This window comes from Apium graveolens, chromosome 2 (assembly GCF_009905375.1).
Source record: "Apium graveolens cultivar Ventura chromosome 2, ASM990537v1, whole genome shotgun sequence".
Lineage (NCBI taxonomy): Eukaryota > Viridiplantae > Streptophyta > Magnoliopsida > Apiales > Apiaceae > Apium > Apium graveolens.
Window position 1 is genome coordinate 315,072,370 of NC_133648.1, and position 21,263 is coordinate 315,093,632.

The 21,263-nt window shown below is 30.7% G+C and overlaps 1 protein-coding gene and 1 long non-coding RNA gene across 3 annotated transcripts; one reads left to right on the forward strand and one right to left on the reverse strand.

Annotated features, from left to right (window-relative positions):
• Positions 1-3,494: 3,494 nt before the first annotated feature.
• LOC141703958 (uncharacterized) lies at positions 3,495-4,475 on the reverse strand. The gene has a single exon (XM_074507333.1). The coding sequence runs from the start codon at positions 4,473-4,475 to the stop codon at positions 3,495-3,497; it is 981 nt and encodes a 326-aa protein (XP_074363434.1).
• A 5,054-nt stretch (positions 4,476-9,529) lies between these two features.
• Positions 9,530-20,751, forward strand: LOC141706420 (uncharacterized). 2 transcript variants are annotated; one of them, XR_012568816.1, is made up of 2 exons: positions 9,530-10,108; positions 20,281-20,751. It is a non-coding gene; the product is annotated as an uncharacterized LOC141706420 (long non-coding RNA). The 2 variants fall into 2 exon arrangements; XR_012568815.1 differs by having other exon boundaries at positions 20,308-20,751.
• Positions 20,752-21,263: the final 512 nt, after the last annotated feature.

The following is a 21,263-nucleotide window of genomic DNA, read 5'->3' on the forward strand; positions in this document are numbered from 1 at the left end:
TTAAATATTATCTCACTATATGTTTACTTAATAGCAATTTAATTTTATGTTATGAAAAAAAATGCATGAATGAATGGAATCAGATTAGAATAATTATTTAATCAAAGTCATTATTACTGTTCAACAAATTTAAAGATATACACAAAATTATCATATGCAATACCATATATGATTAAAAGTTAATGTTGCAATGAAACATATAGAATATGAAGTAATAGAATGAGCGCCGTGACTAACAATACATATTTCCTCCATTTTGTATTAAAGTGATGGTTATTTTGTAGTTGTACTACAAAATGATAACCGATTTTTTTTTGTGCTGAAGCCTGATAAAAAAATAGGAGATGTGTCAATTATATTTTAATTTGGACACAATTTCGGATCAATACATTTTTTAATAATTTAATTTATAACCCACATTCATTAATTCATGGTATTGTTTAACTTGAAATATTTATGTTTTATTATATATTTACAACAAAAAAAATTAACTAACATCATATTGCAACTATTCATGACAATATTATTTGAGATACATTTTTCTAAACTCGACACCTTAATTATCATCAAAAAATAAAATATTCAAATCATAAAAAGAAATGATAAACTAATTTATTTAGCACTAATCATAATAAATAGCAAAATTATAATTTTTTTGGCTAGCACGCGAAGCGCGCGGGCAAAGGTTCCTAGTGATACATAATACATGTCCCATTTCTTCCCATTATAGTAAAACTCATTACACAAGGTAAGTATCATGTCTTCCCATTATACAAGTCGCATTTCTTCTCATTTATTACTCTATTTTTCATATAAATTTGATACTCTTTATTTATTTCTTAATTTTTCTTCTAAAAATATAGCATGTTAAACATAATAATAATAATAATAATACAATTCAAATGAAATAAATAAAAATGATTATTTTTCTCAATATTGTTATCTGTCAGGTGAATATATTTGACATTAGGATTTGACTTTGACATGATCGAGTCGAACTTTTAAAAAATATATGGATATTTTTAGGTACCTAAGTCTGACCCCTACAGGCTTTCTTTCGTTCATGAAGTGGGCATGGTTTTTTCGGGTCTAAATTGGAAAGATCCGAATTATTTAGAATTTAACAATTTTTTAATTTTTTTTACAAGTTAAATACAAAATATATGTTATATACAAATACCGTCTCATACTCGCCTAATGTATCCGGTTTATATAACTTTGTTTTAGATATTTCATAATTTTTAACAATAACATTATATAAGATAATTATGTTAAAATAATAAATTAATTAAGTGGGGACAATTAAGTAATTTCACCAAGTAACGACCGATTATCAAATTTTTAAATTTTAATGTTTAGTCTAAACTCGTGCGATGCACGGTTGTTTTAAATAATTGTTATTTTAATGTTAATATTTTATTAATTATATTTGTTAAATTTGTAAGTATGTGTGAATAAATAAATCTGAATATATCTTTTATTATATTATAATACCTATTTTATAATAATTAGGTTTTAGAAAAAAAATAATTTAATAAACTCGCTAAAAAATATAGGTTCAATTCTCATATATAACAATTTTTACCAATGTTGGAGAACTATTCCCTGGAAAAATATGTATAGTTCATGTTGATTTGATTTATCAACATTAGTTTGAGAGTCGTGAACATGAATCTTAATTAATTCACGGTAAAACTCTCTTTTTCCCCGTCTATTCTTTTGTAATATTATATAATTTATTATGTTAAAATAATAAATTAAATAAGGTGTGCAATTATGTAATTTCAGCAAGTACCGACCTACTACCAAATTTTAATATTTTGTCTATTATAATATAGTATAGTTTGATAAATGGATAATCATTATATATTAAAAGGGAATTGTCCATAATATTTTTTAGAGAAAGATTTATTTTATTTGGAGAAAATAAGAAAACAACATGTTTTACTTAAAAGGTATAGATTTTGTCACGACCCGCACTTCCGGACTATTAAATTCTAAATCGAAAACTAAAAATAAAATATATTATTACTCGATAATTCTAATAGATCACGAAATTCAAAGCAGCGGTCAAACTCAATAATCAAAATCATAAAAATAGAGACGCAGCTCCACAAATCCGATAATAATTGTCTAACAGATAATTAAATTTATTCTCTAAAAACAAAATCTTTATTCTAATTCAAATAGCACAAAACGAAGCAGCACAGATCTCCACATAGTTCTCATTCCTTAATCTTAATATGCTCCAAATTCCGAACCTGAAATGTTAAAAGGGGTGAGCTACACAGCTCAGCAAGTACAAATTGACTAACTTTTAAACAGAAAAACAATGGGTGTTTTGATAAAACGATTTTTCTTAAAACAATAATAATTTTGTAAAACATTTTCTAAAATAAATCCAACCCAAAGTTTTATATTTTAAAATTCAGAATTTAAAACAGAACAGAGCATAATTTATAACAGTACAGATTTTATAACAGATCTGAGCAGAATAAAACAGAACGAAACGATAATTCTTATAAATACCACAGTCTTGATCTACGGCCACACTTTGCCAGTAGCCGGCATCTAATTCTTATTCTTATTCTTTATACCACACTTTGCCAGTGGTCGGCATCTAAAGTTCAATAATTACGCGCCCTTAATAGGTATATAAAGTTGCACACTTGTGCGCCTACTAAGGGTATCTAAGGCTAGTTCCGGAACTATAGCGTAAATTACGAACGGTTCGAAAACGTAGAGACTGGGTTCTAAAATTCACAAATACTTATATCTTATAATTTCGAAATCAAAGTTTTTATATCTTATATGAAATTAAAAACAGAACTGAAATATCTTTTCGGAAATTTAAAAGTAAGTCAAAAGGTACTTACCTCAAAGCCTGACCAGATCTGAATTTACTCTTTTTGACCCTCTAAACGATATTTTCTTGAAAAACACGAAACACGAAAGCTGAAGATAACGAAAAGACCTTTCTGAAAAGTCCAGAATCACTGAATTCTGACTTACGATGAATTTTCTACGAATTTTACAAGACAGCTGATTTTTGCTGAGAAAGTCCTACGAATTTTAATGATAAAAACAAGGAATACGAATATGGTGTATTTATAACGATACAAAACCCTATATCTCAACTAGGAAATAATAATATTTCCTCCTAAAGATTTACAACCTCTCCAAGTAAATTCCATAAATAAAATATTTGATACACACAATTACCTAAACTAAAAAAATTTCGATTTTCTAAATTATTCTTACACTTATTTTCACAAATAACAAATCTTTTCACAAATCAACTACCTTGCACAAAATGTTTTCAGAATATTCTAATTTTAAAATATTTATCTAGACAAATTAATATCTAATTTCTAATAAATAAATTAAAAATAAAATTACGAATTTTACATTCTTCCCTCCTTAAAAGAATTTGGTCCCCAAATTCACATAACATAAATAAATTAAATAAGTCACTAAAGAAAAGAAATCATACCTTAATTGCGATAGTTGTCATTTCCTGTCAGCTGAAACACACGTCCTTTGCCCATCTTGTTATCTGCTTCCTTCCTTGGTGGCGGTGGCGGATTGTGCGGACAATTCGAAATCTTATGTCCTACTTCTCCGCAATGAAAACAAGCACCTGTATTCCAACGACAGACTTTGTCCGGATGATTCTTGCCGCACCTGGTACACGTCTCTCGATCACCTTGACCCCCGATGTTATCGTACACGTGTGGCTTCTTGAGTGGTCCCCCTTGAAAAGATTGCCCACTAGTTTGAGTGAACCGCCTCTTATTCCAACTGCCAGACGCCTTTTCAGATTCTGCCAAGCCCCTTTCGATCACTAACGCCTTGTTGAGGACAGCCTCGTACGTCTGAAGTTCAAACGACGCCACTGAATTCCTGATGTCACTTCGAAGTCCCTCCTCTAATCTTCGTGCTCGACTGCTCTCATCTGCTACTAGGGTCGACGCGTACTTCGCAAGCTTTGCAAATTCTGCTTCGTATTCAATGACGGTTCTTCCACCTTGTTGAAGTCGAATGAAGTCCCTCTCTTTCTGCAGATGAACTGTTCTCGGAAAGTACTTGTCCTCTAAAGCCTTCTTGAACTTTGCCCAAGTGTACGGTTCATGATTTTCTTCAAGATTTGTCGTCTCATTCTTCCTCTTTTCCATAAGCCACCAGTCGTAAGCGCTTCCTTGCAATTGGTACACAGCTAAGGTCACCTTCTGTTCCTCATTGCTCCCCAGAAGTCCGAAAGCTTTTTCCATCTCTTGGATCCACATCTCAACGATAGCCGGGTCTGTAGCTCCATCAAAAGTTGGCGGGTTCAAACGCTTGAATTGAGAGACGATGTTGGGCTTCGGTTGCTGATTCACAAGTACAGCTAGAGTTTCAGCCAGCTGGTCAAAGACGTTTCCTCCTTCATCATTATTGCCCTGATTTTCATTGTTGTTCTGATTTTCTCCATCCATCTTTACTAGAACACACAAAACAAATTCTAAACTTATAGTCAATAATCAAAAAAAACACAAAAGTCAAACATATCAAATAATCACACAAATAAATGCCCTAAATCCAAAATAATTTTCTAAGACCTATACGATAGTCTAAAGGATCGCATCCTAGGGAATGTACTAGTCCCATACCTAATACACTCCGAAGGACAGCCTGCTCTGATACCAACTGTCACGACCCGCACTTCCGGACTATTAAATTCTAAATCGAAAACTAAAAATAAAATATATTATTACTCGATAATTCTAATAGATCACGAAATTCAAAGCAGCGGTCAAACTCAATAATCAAAATCATAAAAATAGAGACGCAGCTCCACAAATCCGATAATAATTGTCTAACAGATAATTAAATTTATTCTCTAAAAACAAAATCTTTATTCTAATTCAAATAGCACAAAACGAAGCAGCACAGATCTCCACATAGTTCTCATTCCTTAATCTTAATATGCTCCAAATTCCGAACCTGAAATGTTAAAAGGGGTGAGCTACACAGCTCAGCAAGTACAAATTGACTAACTTTTAAACAGAAAAACAATGGGTGTTTTGATAAAACGATTTTTCTTAAAACAATAATAATTTTGTAAAACATTTTCTAAAATAAATCCAACCCAAAGTTTTATATTTTAAAATTCAGAATTTAAAACAGAACAGAGCATAATTTATAACAGTACAGATTTTATAACAGATCTGAGCAGAATAAAACAGAACGAAACGATAATTCTTATAAATACCACAGTCTTGATCTACGGCCACACTTTGCCAGTAGCCGGCATCTAATTCTTATTCTTATTCTTTATACCACACTTTGCCAGTGGTCGGCATCTAAAGTTCAATAATTACGCGCCCTTAATAGGTATATAAAGTTGCACACTTGTGCGCCTACTAAGGGTATCTAAGGCTAGTTCCGGAACTATAGCGTAAATTACGAACGGTTCGAAAACGTAGAGACTGGGTTCTAAAATTCACAAATACTTATATCTTATAATTTCGAAATCAAAGTTTTTATATCTTATATGAAATTAAAAACAGAACTGAAATATCTTTTCGGAAATTTAAAAGTAAGTCAAAAGGTACTTACCTCAAAGCCTGACCAGATCTGAATTTACTCTTTTTGACCCTCTAAACGATATTTTCTTGAAAAACACGAAACACGAAAGCTGAAGATAACGAAAAGACCTTTCTGAAAAGTCCAGAATCACTGAATTCTGACTTACGATGAATTTTCTACGAATTTTACAAGACAGCTGATTTTTGCTGAGAAAGTCCTACGAATTTTAATGATAAAAACAAGGAATACGAATATGGTGTATTTATAACGATACAAAACCCTATATCTCAACTAGGAAATAATAATATTTCCTCCTAAAGATTTACAACCTCTCCAAGTAAATTCCATAAATAAAATATTTGATACACACAATTACCTAAACTAAAAAAATTTCGATTTTCTAAATTATTCTTACACTTATTTTCACAAATAACAAATCTTTTCACAAATCAACTACCTTGCACAAAATGTTTTCAGAATATTCTAATTTTAAAATATTTATCTAGACAAATTAATATCTAATTTCTAATAAATAAATTAAAAATAAAATTACGAATTTTACAGATTTGTAGAGAATGAGTTGTTTTAGTTGGTGGAAAAAAAGGCAACGTATTTTACTTATAAAGATAATAAGTTATATATTAATTAAGTTAAGTAAAAGTAATTGAGTAAAATATTGAATTTTTTAAGGGCAATTATGTAATTGAAGGAAGGATCGTACCAACCAAACTTTTAATATTTTGTCTATTATATACTAATTTATGGGTTGTAGATCTAGTTCTCTCAATATTGTATGGGCTTTGTCCCAATTTGACTCAATATATTTTATGTATTTCAAAAAAAGAAAGATTAAAAAGAATTGTCTAAAATATTTATTGAGAAAGAGTTGTTTTAGTTGGTGAAGATAAAAAAGGCAACTCATTTTACTTATAAAGGTAATTGGTTAGTTATTAATTAAGAGCAATTGAGTAAATTATTATTTTTTTAAGAAAAGACAATTATGTAATTGAAGGAAGGACCGTAAAGTTTCGTATTTAATATAATAATATAGATAGATAAATAATTTGACTTCAAAATCAAATAATTAATTTTTATTTTGTTTATGTAATTGAATTGCAAGATAATGCTTACTTTAAGTATATTTGTCTTTACATTAATAGTAAAAATTATATAAAATAAATATTTTTATTGTGAACCCGTATAAAATATATCTACAACAGAGGTGCAACTGATATTGACTTTTGTATTGTTTTATAAATGATGAGATGAGATTGTTGTTCATGTCGAGGAATAAGGATGATGATGCTAATTTATTCTTATAAAGCAGTTAAGAGTTTATGGATGACTAAAGTCAAGAAACTTAACAAAGTCTTTAAGTAAAACAATAATTAAATAAATAAACAATTAAGTAGCTAAAGAAGGTAATTTATTGATTATTAGTGGTTATAATATTTTTATTTTATTTTATTTAATAAACTTGTCCGTGATATCCAGACAAGTTGTTTGAATTGAGACAAAAAAATGCAACGTGTTATAGTTGAAAATAATATTAAATTATTTTCTATTATAATTCGATTACTGAGGCTAATAAAATTTCGTGTTATAGTTGAAAACAAATTTTATTTCTTTTTTCTATTATAATTCGATTACTAAGGCTAATAAAACTTTTAAATAAAATAAGGGTTATTCAGTAAATTCAACGTGTACTAAAAAACAGGCACCTTGCCAAAAATTTCAATATTTCGTCTTTTATATAATATAGTAATATATATATTTAAAAATTTGGAATTGAATTCTTAAATTTGATTATTGAAAATTTTAAATAATATGAATTCATGATAAATACTTTAATAAATATATGTTCGCAGTTTTTTTAGAACATTTAAACTTATTTAAGGTAATAGCTTCGGTACCCGGAAAAAATATTATTATAGCGAGTTTATTATTTTAGAGTAAAAATACAATGTCTCTTTAGAACTTAAAAAGACACTATTTAGTGACTATAAGCGCTATTTAAAAAAAGACAATATTAATTTGATTTATCTCGAATCAGTATTTTATATTATTTTTTTTTAACTCGAGGCCCGTTACAACGATCAAATCCAACTGATTATCTTTTATTTAGTTTTAATTTTTTAAGACCGGATTTATAAGATAATTTTATTTTCGTTTGGACCAATGAATTATTTTTTTTAATTGTTTTTTAATTTGTCAAATTATATTTTTACTTTAAATTTTGTGTTTATTTAGATCAATTATCTAATTTATTTGTTTACGGGAAGAATAATATAAATTATTTTGTTTATTCTAGTTCAATAGTTCGGTTAAATTTATTTTAAGCAGAAATATCAATTAAAATAATGTAGAACTCGATATGAAATATAATTTAAATTGGTAGAAGAAGTTGACTTTAATATCATTTATAATGATATAGAGTTCGATACGCAATAAAATTTAATTTGATAGAGGAAGTTGACTTTAATATCAATAAAAATTAAAATTGTTCCGCTAACCAATTGGCCAATTATAATAAAATAATTAAGTAAGGGTAATTGAGTAATTTCAGCAAGTACCGGCCAACCGACTAGCTTAAAACCCGTGTGATGCACGGATGTACAATTATTTTTTAATATTATATAGTTTTTTAAATAAAATATTTTGAATTAAAATTTTAAAATTTGTTCATTAAATTTGTTTATTTCTAACCTTTTAAATGATATGACTTCATGATAATTATATTAATACGAGTATATGTTCATAGGTTTTTAAAAATATTATAGCGATTTTATAGTTTTTAAGAATAAAAATACAATGTTTCTGTTATGTTGCAACTTTAATAAAAATATATTTTAGAGAGTTTATTACTTAATCGATAAACTATAAGAGTTATTTGAAAAAAACAATTGTACTGATGAACAATATAATTTATTGATCATCTAATGTGTGTATTAATAATAATAATTATTATGTTTAGTTAAAAGTTATTTTTCGGTTCATATTAATAAGATACAAATTACCCTTAATCTGATATTAATTTGATTTATCTCGTATTAGTGATTTCCTTTATTTTATTTTAGTCTGAAGCCCATTACTACCACCAAATTAAACTAATTAAATTTAGTTTAATTTTAATTTTTTATGTCTGGATTATTAAGATAATTTTGTTTTAGCCCGAATAATTAATATATATGATTTTATTTTAGTTGGTTGAATTATATTTTAATTATCTTGGATGACTAATATGTGTTATTTTGTTTATCCTACTTCAATAGTATATTTTTTTAGACGGATCAGTAGTATTTATTATTTTTTTCTTAACCCGATGTACATTATATCAACTAAATTCAACTAATTATATTTAGTTTGCTTAAATTTATTTTAGTCCGAAAATATCAATTAGAATAATATATAACTAAATATGAATTAGAATTTAAAATTGCTGGAAAAAGTTGATTTTAATATTATTTAATAATAATATAGAGTTGGATATGAAATAGAATTTAAATTGATATAGGAAGTTGACTCAAATATCAATAAGAATTGACCAATTGACTAACTGCCCAATAAGATATAGAATAATTCATTAAGGGTTATTAAGTAATTTCAGCAAGTACCGACCGACCGACTACCAAATTTTAATGTTTCGTCTATTATAATATGGTACACATAGATAGTATAAATAATATAGATAGATAGTATAGATAGATTGTATAGATAGTATTGATGAATTGTATAGATGTATAGATGTATAGATAGTATTGATTGCATTTAGCCCGAGTAAAAAAATGGATTTAGCCCGAGTCTTTATCGAGACCGACCAAGTTTTGACTAAGATATATAACCCGTTTTAGGTCCAAAATCCAGCCCAATCGGACTTTGAGAGGCCCGCCGGGCCGGGCCCATATCGTACGGCGTTAATTAATATATAAACCCTTCCTCGTACCTCAGCCATCTCTCACTAAAACCCTATAGCATTTCACCGAACTGCAACAAATTACTCATTGAAACCCTGGCGGGCAGGCTCCAAACCCGACCCGAAAACCCATTTATACCCCCCAAATATCCTCAATGAACCCTAGACACCCTCCTCATCGATTCCCTTCTTGACAATTCAGACGATGAGCCAGATTCTATCGAAAACAAAACCCAATTGTTAAAAAAAGAATCTAAGCTCGAAAAGGACATTGTAAAGATCATTCTTAGCAAAAAGACTGAATCTTTGAAGCCCAATTCGTGCCAGCCTGTTACAATTGGGAAAAAATTATGTGTGTGTTGGGTTTCACGAGGAGCCCGCCTCGGGGTATCGTGTTTGGGAATGGCATGGACATGTGATGGTGTTTGATGCGGAGAATGGGTCGATACCGGAATATATTTATGGGAATTATTTCGAGAGGGTGAGTGGGAAAATGGGTGTTGATGTCAAGAAGGAAGAAAGTGATGATGGAGTTTGCAATGTGGGGGGATTGAAGGAGCTGATTGATCAGTGTGGTTCGGGGAGTAGTCGTATTATTCATCGAAATGTGATTGCTGCTTCTTTAAGGTTTGTGTTCTGCATTTACTATTCATTGTGTTTCAATATGAAATTATGAATGTGGAGATTGCTTTAATTTTGGTAGTTGTTAATTTAATGTTAATAGTGTGTTAGAAAATAGTTACTTGATTTCTTTTTGTATATTTTCTTTGGCATTGCATATTGAAGGTTAGATATGATTCGTTTAAGCACTCATCTAACACCTTAAGGTTTTAAATGAGTTGTTTACTTAATCGTAATTAGTTACCAATAGTCAAATAGTGAAGGGCATTTCTATATATCTACTTTGTGATAGAATAAGCAGGATATGGAATGTTTGTGTTATTCCTCTTTTCATAACAGGCTGATTTGACTTATGTTAACAACTTTGGAATATATGCACGTTTAAGAAATTAATTTTCATGCTTGCATATTTTGTGGGAATTATAAGAAATTATAAGCTTATCCTGTTAGTTTCCTTATTGCATAGAGGTATCTTTATAAGCATCGCAGCTAACAATTTCTTATTTCAACTTGGTATATCAATCAAGTTTAATAACCAAGTAGTGTTGGCAAAAAATCACCAACTTACGAACCAAAATGATATATCTTCTTAGTTTGGTATCTAAATGAGGCTGGTATTTAGAATAATAGAATTGCTTCTAAATTATTGGTAATCATGTCGTCCAATAAGACAAGAGTAGTCATTTTAAACCTTGCAAAAAGTAGTCATTTTATTTTCATCTTTTCAAATCTCTTGTCTGCAATGGGGTACGGATAACTTGTTTATCGTTCTTGCTGTAGTGTCACACTGGCTTATATGGGTTGTCACATTGGTGCTCATTGTCGTCGTTGCTGATATCAATCACCTCAAAATATTTTAAGTTTTTGGTTATTTTCGAAGAGCTTATTTCAATGGGGTTATTGTTGTCCTTGGTGATAGAACTGTGATATTAGGTTCTATGTCAGTTCCCTCTACAGTATAGTTTTATCTAACATACATTAAAGTCTAACTTGTTAACCTCAGTGACACCATATACATCTATAAAAATAACAAAAAATAAAGAATATCTTGTTATCAGATTTAAAAGCACTAACAATCACTATATACTTTGACAAGTTGTTAGTGCCTCGAAATCGAATAACAAGATATTTTACTTTTTTTTGCTGTTTTTACAAATATTTTTGGTGTCATCGAGCTTGACAAGTTAGACTTGAACATACCTCTGGTAAACTGCAGAGAGGCTGACATAGAACCTAACATCACAGGTTTTATCATTGAAGGCAACCATAACTCCATAGAAATAAATATCTTTTCAAAAATAGCCAAAAACTTAAATGGTTATGAGGTCATTGATATTAGCAACGTCGACCATAAGCAGTGAGGTGACAACTCAGATAGTGCAGTCTGGTACTACAGCAAGAACAATAAACAAGTTATGCATATAGCTTATTCCAGACGAGACATTTGAAAAGATGAAAATAAAAATACTAGTTTTTGCAAGGTCTGGAAACACGGTCAGACTCATGTTTTGTTCAATGGCATGATTGCCCAAATGTTCCCAATTAGTGCTTTATAAGCATTTTGGCCTACAGTTGCTTATTGCGAGAGTTAGGAGTATTATATCTTAATCATGTTTATTAACTAGGTAGTTTTAACAACAAATTACCAACTTAGGATTAAATAAACTTATCATTAGTTAGTTTGGTAATTAAATGACGCTGTAATATTTAATTGCTTGATTAATGTTAATATTATGATGTGCGTCAGAAAATAGTTACTTGATTTGTTTTTGTATATTTTGTTTGGCATTGCATATTGAAGGTTAGATATGATCCGTTTAAGCACTCATCTAACACCTTAAGGTTTTAAATGAGTTGTTTACTTAATCGTAATTAGTTACCAATAGTCAAATAGTAAAGGCCATTTCTATATATCTACTTTGTGATAGAATAAGCAGGATATGGAATGTTTGTGTTATTCCTCTTTTCATAACAGGCTGATTTGACTTATGTTAACAACTTTGGAATATACGCACGTTTTAGAAATTAATTTTCATGCTTGCATATTTTGTGGGAATTATAAGAAATTATAAGTTTATCCTGTTAGTTTCCTTATTGCATAGAGATATCTTTATAAGCATCGAAGCTAACAATTTCTTATTTCAACTTGGTATATCAATCATGTTTAATAACCAAGTAGTGTTGGCAAAAAATTACCAACTTACGAACCAAAATGATATATCTTCTTAATTTGCTATCTAAATGAGGCTGGTATTTAGAATAATAGAATTGCTTCTAATTTATTGGTAATCATGTTGCCAATAAGACAAGAGTCTGACCGTGCTTTCAGAATTTTAAACCTTGCAAAAAATAGTCATTTTATTTTCATCTTTTCAAATCTCTTGTCTGCAATGGGGTACGGATAACTTGTTTATCGTTCTTGCTGTAGTGTCACACTGGGGTTGTCACATTGGTGCTCATTGTCGTCGTTGCTGATATCAATCACTTCAAAATCTTTTAAGTTTTTGTTTATTTTCGAATAGCTTATTTTTCAATGGGGTTATTGTTGTCCTTGGTGATAGAACTGTGATATTAGGTTCTATGTCAGTTCCCTCTACAGTATAGTTTTACCTGACGTACATTAAAGTTTAACTTGTTAACCCAGTGACACCATACACACCTATAAAAATAATAAAACGGTAAAAAATATCTTGTTATCCGATTTAAAAGCACTAACAATCAATATATACTTTGACAAGTTGTTAGTGCGTCGAAATCGAATAACAAGATATTTTACTTTTTTTGTTGTTTTTACAAATATGTTTGGTGTCATCGAGCTTGACAAGTTACTCTTGAATGTACCTCTGGTAAACTGCAGAGAGGCTGACATAAAACCTAACATCACAGGTTCTATCATTGAAGGCAACCATAACTCCATAGAAATAAATATCTCTTCGAAATTAGCCAAAAACTTAAATGGTTACGCACGTTTAAGAAATTAATTTTCATGCTTGCATATTTTGTGGAAATTATAAGCTTATCGTATTAGTTTCCTTATTGCATTTAGGTATCTTTATAAGCATCGCAGCTAACAATTTCTTATTTCAACTTGGTATATCAATCAAGTTTAATAACCAAGTAGTGTTGGCAAAAAATCACCAACTTACGAACCAAAGTGATATATCTTCTTAGTTTGGTATCTAAATGAGGCTAGTATTTAGAATAATAGAATTGCTTTTAAATTATTTGTAATCATGTCGTCCAATAAGACAAGAGTCTGACCGTGCTTCTAGAATTTTAAACCTTGCGAAAAATAGTCATTTTATTTTCATCTTTTCAAATCTCTTGTCTGCAATGGGCTACGCATAACTTGTTTATCGTTCTTGCTGTAGTACCACACTCCATTATATGGGTTGTCACATTGTTGTTCATTGTCGTCGTTGCTGATATCAATCACCTCAAAATCTTTTAAGTTTTTGGTTATTTTCGAAGAGCTTATTTCAATGGGGTTATTGTTGTCCTTGGTGATAGAACTGTGATTTTAGGTTCTATGTCAGTTCTGTATACAGTACAGTTTTGTTTGACGTACATTAAAGTCTAACTTGTTAACCTCAGTGACACCATACACACCTATAAAAATAACAAAACAGTAAAAATATCTTGTTATCTGATTTAAAAGCACTAACAATCACTATATACTTTGACAAGTTGTTAGTGCCTCGAAATCGAATAACAAGATATTTTACTTTTTTTGTTGTTTTTACAAATATGTTTGGTGTCATCGAGCTTGACAAGTTAGACTTGAATGTACCTCTGGTAAACTGCAGAGAGGCTGACATAGAACCTAACATCACAGGTTTTATCATTGAAGGCAACGATAACTCCATAGAAATAAATATCTCTTCGAAATTAGCCAAAAACTTAAATGGTTATGAGGTCATTGATATTAGCAAGGACGACAATAAGCAGTCAGGTGACAACTCAGATAGTGCTGTCTGTTACTACAGCAAGAACAATAAACAAGTTATGCATATAGCTTATTCCAGACGAGACATTTAAAAAGATGAAAATAAAAAGACTACTTTCTGCAAGGTCCAGAAACACGGCCAGACTCATGTTTTGTTCAACGGCATGATTGCACAAATGTTCCCAATTAGTGCTTTATAAGCATTTTGGCCAACAGTTGCTTATTTCGAGTGTTAGGAGTATTATATCTTAATCATGTTTATTAACTAGGTAGTTTTAACAACAAATTACCAACTTAGGATTAAATAAACTTATCTTTAGTTAGTTTGGTAATTAAATGAAGATGTAATATATAATTGCTTGATTAATGTTAATATTTTGATGTGCGTCAGAAAATAGTTACTTGATTTGTTTTTGTATAGCTTGTTTGGCATTGCATATTGAAGGTTAGATATGATCCGTTTAAAGCCCTCGTTTAACACCTTAAGGTTTTAAATAAGTTGTTTGCTTAATAGTAATTAGTTACTAAGTTGTTCGCAATTAACAATTTCTTATTTTAACTTGGTATATCAATCATGTTTAATAGTGTTGGCAAAAAATCACCAACTTACGAACCAAAGTGATATATCTTCTTAGTTTGGTATCTAAATGAGGCTGGTATTTAGAATAATAGAATTGCTTCTAAATTATTGGTAATCATGTCGTCCAATAAGACAAGAGTCTGACCGTGCTTCCAGAATTGTAAACCTTGCGAAAAGTAGTCATTTTATTTTCATCTTTTCAAATCTGTTGTCTGCAATGGGGTACGCATAACTTGTTTATCGTTCTTGCTGTAGTACCACACTGCATTATATGGGTTGTCACATTGGTGCTCATTGTCGTCGTTGCTCATATCAATCACCTCAAAATCTTTTAAGTTTTTGGTTATTTTCGAAGACCTACTTATATCAATAGGGTTATTGTTGTCCTTAGTGATAGAACTGTGATTTTATGTTCTATGTCAGTTCTCTATACAGGTTAGTTTTACCAGACATACATTAAAGTCTAACTTGTTAACCTCAGTGACACCGTGCACACCTATAAAAATAACAAAAAAAGTAAAAAATATCTTGTTATCGGATTTAAAAACACTAACAATCACTATATACTGTGACAAGTTGTTAGTGCCTCGAAATCGAATAACAAGATATTTTACTTTTTTTGTTGTTTTTACAAATATGTTTGGTGTCATCGAGTTAGACTTGAATGTACCTCTTGTAAACTGCAGAGAGGCTGCATAGAACCTAACATTACAAGTTCTATCACTGAAGGCAACCATAACTCCATAGAAATAAATATCTCTTCGGAAATAGCCAAAAACTCAAATGATTATGAGGTAATTGATATTAGCAAGGACGACAATAAACAGTGAGGTGACAGCTCGGATAGTGCAGTCTGGTACTACAGGTCAGCAAGAACAATAAACAAGTTATGCATAGCTCATTCCGGCGAGATATTTGATAAGATGAAAATAAAATGACTACTTTCTGCAAGGTCTGGAAACAAGGTCAGACTCATGTTTTGTTCAACGACATGATTGCACAAATGTTCTCAATTAGTGCTTTATAAGCATTTTGGCCAACAGTTGCTTATTTCGAGTGTTAGGAGTATTATGTCTTAATCATGTTCATTAACTAGGTAGTGTTAACCACAAATTACCAACAGGATTAAATAAAATTATCTTTAATTAGTTTGGTAATTTAATGGCGTTGTAATATATAATTGCTTCTAAATTGTAAAAGAATCGGTCAAATAGAAGGCGGCAACTCTCTCCTGAGGTCATTTAACTTGCAGGTCAAATGTTTATAAAGGAATTGCTTGGTCTGGGTTTTTTTTGAGGTGTAACCGTGTAAGAGTTAGCTGAAGCGCGTGATAAGAAAAAATTATAAAATAATATTTATCTTTATCATAATTAAGTGCAAAATATATATATATGAAAGTTTTGATACAATTTATGTTTTACTAAGAATTTATTAATTTAAAAAATATATATTATATTAATATTAGTTTGTAAGATGTTATCAAGTTTCTTGCCCTTTCAGTTCCATCACTATTCACTAGTACTCAGGTGTTAGTTCCATTTTTGAGTCCACCCACTCAAAATTAATAAAAACCATGAACTCGTTTAACAACACACTAATCTTCTTTAACAACAACTCCAAAGCTAAATCGGGAAGACCCACTTTAACCACAACCTCTCAAACTCGGGAAGACCTCATCGGTTCTCTTAGTATTATTGGTAATTTGGATGATGAAGATTGTGACAATAATTAAAACCATTTAGCAAAAGAAGAATCTGAGCTTGAAAAAGACATAATCAAGATTTTTCGAAGTAGAAAGACTATATCTTTGAAGCCCAATTCAATGTTACAATTATGTGAGTGTCTTGTTTCATAAGGAATTTGATCCAGAGTATCGCCAATGACACAAACATATGATGGTGTTTGACGAAGAGGATAGGTCTACCCCGGAAAATATTTATAAATTTATTCTGTGATGGTAGTTGTGTAAGAGATTTTAGGTGTCAAGGAGGAGGAAGGTGCTGATGGAAGTTGGTAATGCAGATGGATTGGAAGAGCTGATTAATCAAGGTGCTTAGAGGGTAGTTATATGATTGATCGAAGTTGAAGTGTCAGACCTCCAAGGTTTATAAAAGACAATACATTTAATATTCATTTTGGTCGTTTAAGAATTTTGAGATTTTGCTTTAACTGTGATAGTTAAATTCTGTATGTGGATATGATTATACGCGTTAAAAGAAGTTACTTGATTTAGTTTTATATAGTATTTAACTTTAATACTAGTAGTTTAATAGTGAATGCTACATGTTAAATTAGAATTTGTGTTGCAAAATGCAAGATATATTATTTCAATTTACAAAATAGGTAGGTTGTGTTGTCGTGGGTCAATAATGGAATTTAAGCATGTTGTGATGAAGAAGTAAATGGTTAGCGTGACTACCTAGGCAACATTTCTGTAATCATATCGTCCAATAAGACTGGAGTCTGGCCGTGCTTCTATACTTTCAAACCTTGCGGAAAGTAGTCATTTTATTTCCCTCTTTTTAAATCTCTTGCCTAGAGTGGGCCATGCATAATAGCTTGTTTATTGTTCGTGTTGTGGTACCACACTACATTATATGGGTTGTCACATTGCTGCTCATTTTCGTCGTCGCTAATATCAATTACCTCAAAATCTTTTGAGTTTTTAGCTATTTCCGAAGAGCTACTTATTTCGATGGAATTATGGTCATCTTCAGTGATAAAACTGTGATGTTATGTTCTATGATAGTCCTCTCTCCGTTTTATAAAAGGTATATTTAAGTCTAACTTGTCAACATCAGTGACAAGCACACTTATAGAAAAACAAAAAAGTAAAATACATTGTTATTCGATTTAAAGGCACTAACAATTAGTATACTTTGACATGTGGTTGTTAGTGCCTTTTATCGAATAATAAGAATTTATATTATTTTTTTGTTTTTACAGGTATTTTAGGTGTTAGCGAGGTTAACAAGTTAGACTTGAATATACCTCTGGTAGAGAGAACCTGACATAGAATCTAACATCACATGTTCTATCACTCTATCACTGAAGGCAATCATAACTCCATAGAAATAAATAGTTTTTCGAAAATAGTCAAAAACTCAAAAGATTTTGAGGTAATTGATATTAGCAACGATGACAATGAGCGGCAAGGTGACAACCCAAATAGTGCAGTGTGATACTATAGAACAATAAATAAGTCATGCATAGCCCATTCCAGGCAAGATAATTGAAAAAATGGAAATAATATGAATATTTTCCGCAAGTTCAGGGAACACGGTCAGACTCCTTTTCCGTTCAACGAAATTGTTACACAAATTTTCCTAATTAGTCCTTTATAAGCATTTTAGCTAACAATTGCTTATTTCGAACTTGTTAGGAGTGTTATATCTTAATCATGTTTATTAACTAGGTAGTGTTAGCAACAAATTACCAACGTGTGATAATAAAAATTATAAAATAATATATATCATTATTCAAGTGCAAAATCTTCTAAATTCCATCTTTTCCCCTCCAAAATTTATACATATATATAATTTTTGAAAGTCTAGATACAGTTTATGTTTTACTAGGAATATATAAATTTTATAAATATATTATTAGAATGTAAGATGTTATAAAGTTTATCCGTTAAATCTTGCCTTTTTTATTCCATTGCTATTCACTAGTACTTGGTTATTAGTTCTATTTTTGAGTCCACTCACTCAAAATTAATGAAAACCGTAAACTTGTTTAACAACACACTGATCTTCTTTAACAACCAAATCCTCCTAAGCTAATAGTGAAACCCAGTTTAACCACAACCTCTTAAACCCTGGAAGACCTTAGTGGTTCTCTCAGTATTGGTAATTTGTTTGTTAACTAGGTGCAAGGTGGTGTTAACTACAACTGCTAAACTAGGAACCTGTTTAAGAGTAATAGTGGTAAAAGTATTTATCACTATACACATAACTGAAATTATGTGTAACTTGGTTGATCATTGAGTAAGGGTATTATATAGAAGTGCCTATTGGTCAGTGAGAAGGCAATGATTTCCCTTAGATCATTTAAGTGACCATGTTAAGAAAAAAATTGAATGACGTGTGTTGTTTCTAAGGTGTAACATAAATACACGACACTGTGGTAATAATTCGCAACCTATGCTAAGAGCAGTGCTCGCGAAACCTGTTGTCTCCGAACAAACTTAGACAAGTGAAGATATCTGAATTCTTATGTATCTTTTCAAGTACCGAATGTTCTGTATTCTTTAAATTAAACGTTAAGCACTTAAAGGTAGTGTGCATGGCTGTCTCACTGTATTCCATATGTTTTTCTTGTTTGATTGACAAATTCATCATGCATATAGCTATCTATTCCAATTTTCTAGCGTGATTTGAGATACCAGGAAATCAGGGGTATTTGTAGTATAGATTTGTTTTTAAGTTGTTAATTAATATTATAGACTTTTAAAGGCTTTGACTTCTCATAGTGCACGTAATAGTAATTGATGTTTTCTGGTACAAAAAATGTGTCAGCAATACAATACTTCAGGTTAACAAATTTCAGATTTTTAATTGTTTTTTTAATTTAGTTTAAGAGTAAACTTGGGCATGTGACACAATGGTTTAGGGTTATTGTTAGATTACCATAATTGACCAAGGAATTCACTAATTTGTGCCCGGAGAAAGGTTGGACATTGTACAAGTTCCCTTGAGTTTTAGCGTGATGTGAATTGTGAGTTAAGTAATTATTACTTCGATTTCAAGAATCGTTTCCATGCCAGTAAAAACCTATAAAAAATTTTGATCTGCGCTTTTTGTCAGCTCATCTTTATCTCCATAAATATATGATACATGCAATATTAAAAAAAACTTATGTTATTAATATTTATTTTATTTGTAAAGAGTAAGATTTGATTAAATGCAAACAAACTCAGCTATCTCAACCTTTTACATATGTAATCGATTTAGGTAATATATTTAAATCTGTGATATTCAGCTATCACAACCTCGTAAATCTATGATACTCATCTATCTCATCTCTCAACCTTGTAATTGACTTCTGTAGTTATGCCCCTTCGTAGACTTCTTTTAATATGAAAATCATATTCCTTGCTATTTGGTTTTAGTGCAGTTCACTTGCTTTTCACTTGGCATCCCGCTCGTATTAATAATCAGTGTGCAGCTGAGTTGGCAAGGCTGTGAGGGTTCAATTTAATCTTTTAAGGAGACAACACGGAATCGTTAGTAATCCATCTGCCATCACTCAGATGTGCAGCTAATGTGTTACACTTTCCCTCTGGCAATATCTGTTTGTTTCATGTATATTCATTATATGACATTGACACCAAAACCCATGTTGGCCTGATAATCTACAAATTTTAAGTCTTAGTGAGACCTACATATTCTAATCTTAAGACTTTAACGTGGAAATTGTGTATGTCTGTACCAAGTATGGTATGCTATGTTACTTTAATAAATATCAATGTCTATTTTATGTTTTGATACTTCTTTGTCTTTTACCAAATGATTCATTCAAATGCAATAAACATATTTGGTAACAGCTTTTAAATGCTTATATACTCTTGTATGTGTTTCATTTTTACTATTTAGCTTTAATCAATTTCTGTTATTTAGAATTCTGAGTTCGTTTTTCCTCTTGAACATGTAGGTTCTAATCCAGAGGTTTTTCTTGCAGCTTGCACAGGAGTGTTGTTGCTGAAGACATAAACAAGTTAAAAATGTGCATTAGCATTTAGCTATCAGTATAATCTGTCACCGAACAGCATCTCTACAGTTTTTTGATTTTTTTTAAAATATAAGGTAACACCGAAGCTTGTAAAATTCAAGAAATTTGTAGCATGTCTTTGACCAGACTGTGATAGACTGTTCTTTTTCCATTAGCAGTGTAGTTAGTCATGTTCTTGGTACCGAGCCCATGTAGCTTTTGTGGACACAGAAGATCTTATATCCATAGTTGTACATTTCAGTGGAATTGTTTTTCCAAAACATATCTATACATGTTAAAATGTATATGATCTATTAGTGTGTTTCCTAAACACCTCTGTGTTTTGGGGAAGTTAGTTGTTCAACAAGGAATCATTGAACGATCTTGCTCTTAATATTATTGACACATTTAACACCGTTCGATTGTGAGTTTCTGCCCTTTGTTTAGTTATCTTGGTGACCCACTGTTGCTCTATAGTTTGTGGCCCTTAAACGATTTGTTGCTTCCGAGGGGAGTGTAAAATGTACATGATCCATTTTGCGGTTCCCTCAAAACCTTCATTTAGGATTCTGGCAGAGGTGGTCATCCATCATGGCAAATGTAATTGTAAAGATGTTAATTTGTGTATCCATTCAAACATGTCTGTATTACTGTATATCAATTTATATTAAACATTGGCTTGCTAATATTACCAAACGACGTTTTGTTCCTGCCTTTGCTCTTTGCCGGGCAAAATGCTAGGTCTAGGACGACGTTTTATTCCTGGCTTTGCTCTTTGCCGAGCAAAATGTTAGGTCTAGGATGTCTGCTTTGCTCTTTGCCGAGTAAAATGCTAGGTCTAGGATGTCTTTCTTTACGGGTAGGTCATTTCAAAGGCCGCCAGAAATCAGCAAAATTGCTAGGTCTGGGATGTCTTCCTTTATGAG

Coding starts and splice junctions, on each gene's coding strand:
- LOC141703958 (XM_074507333.1), bottom strand. CDS start 4,475: ATGGATGGAGAAAATCAGAACAACAATGAAAATCAGGGCAATAATGAT.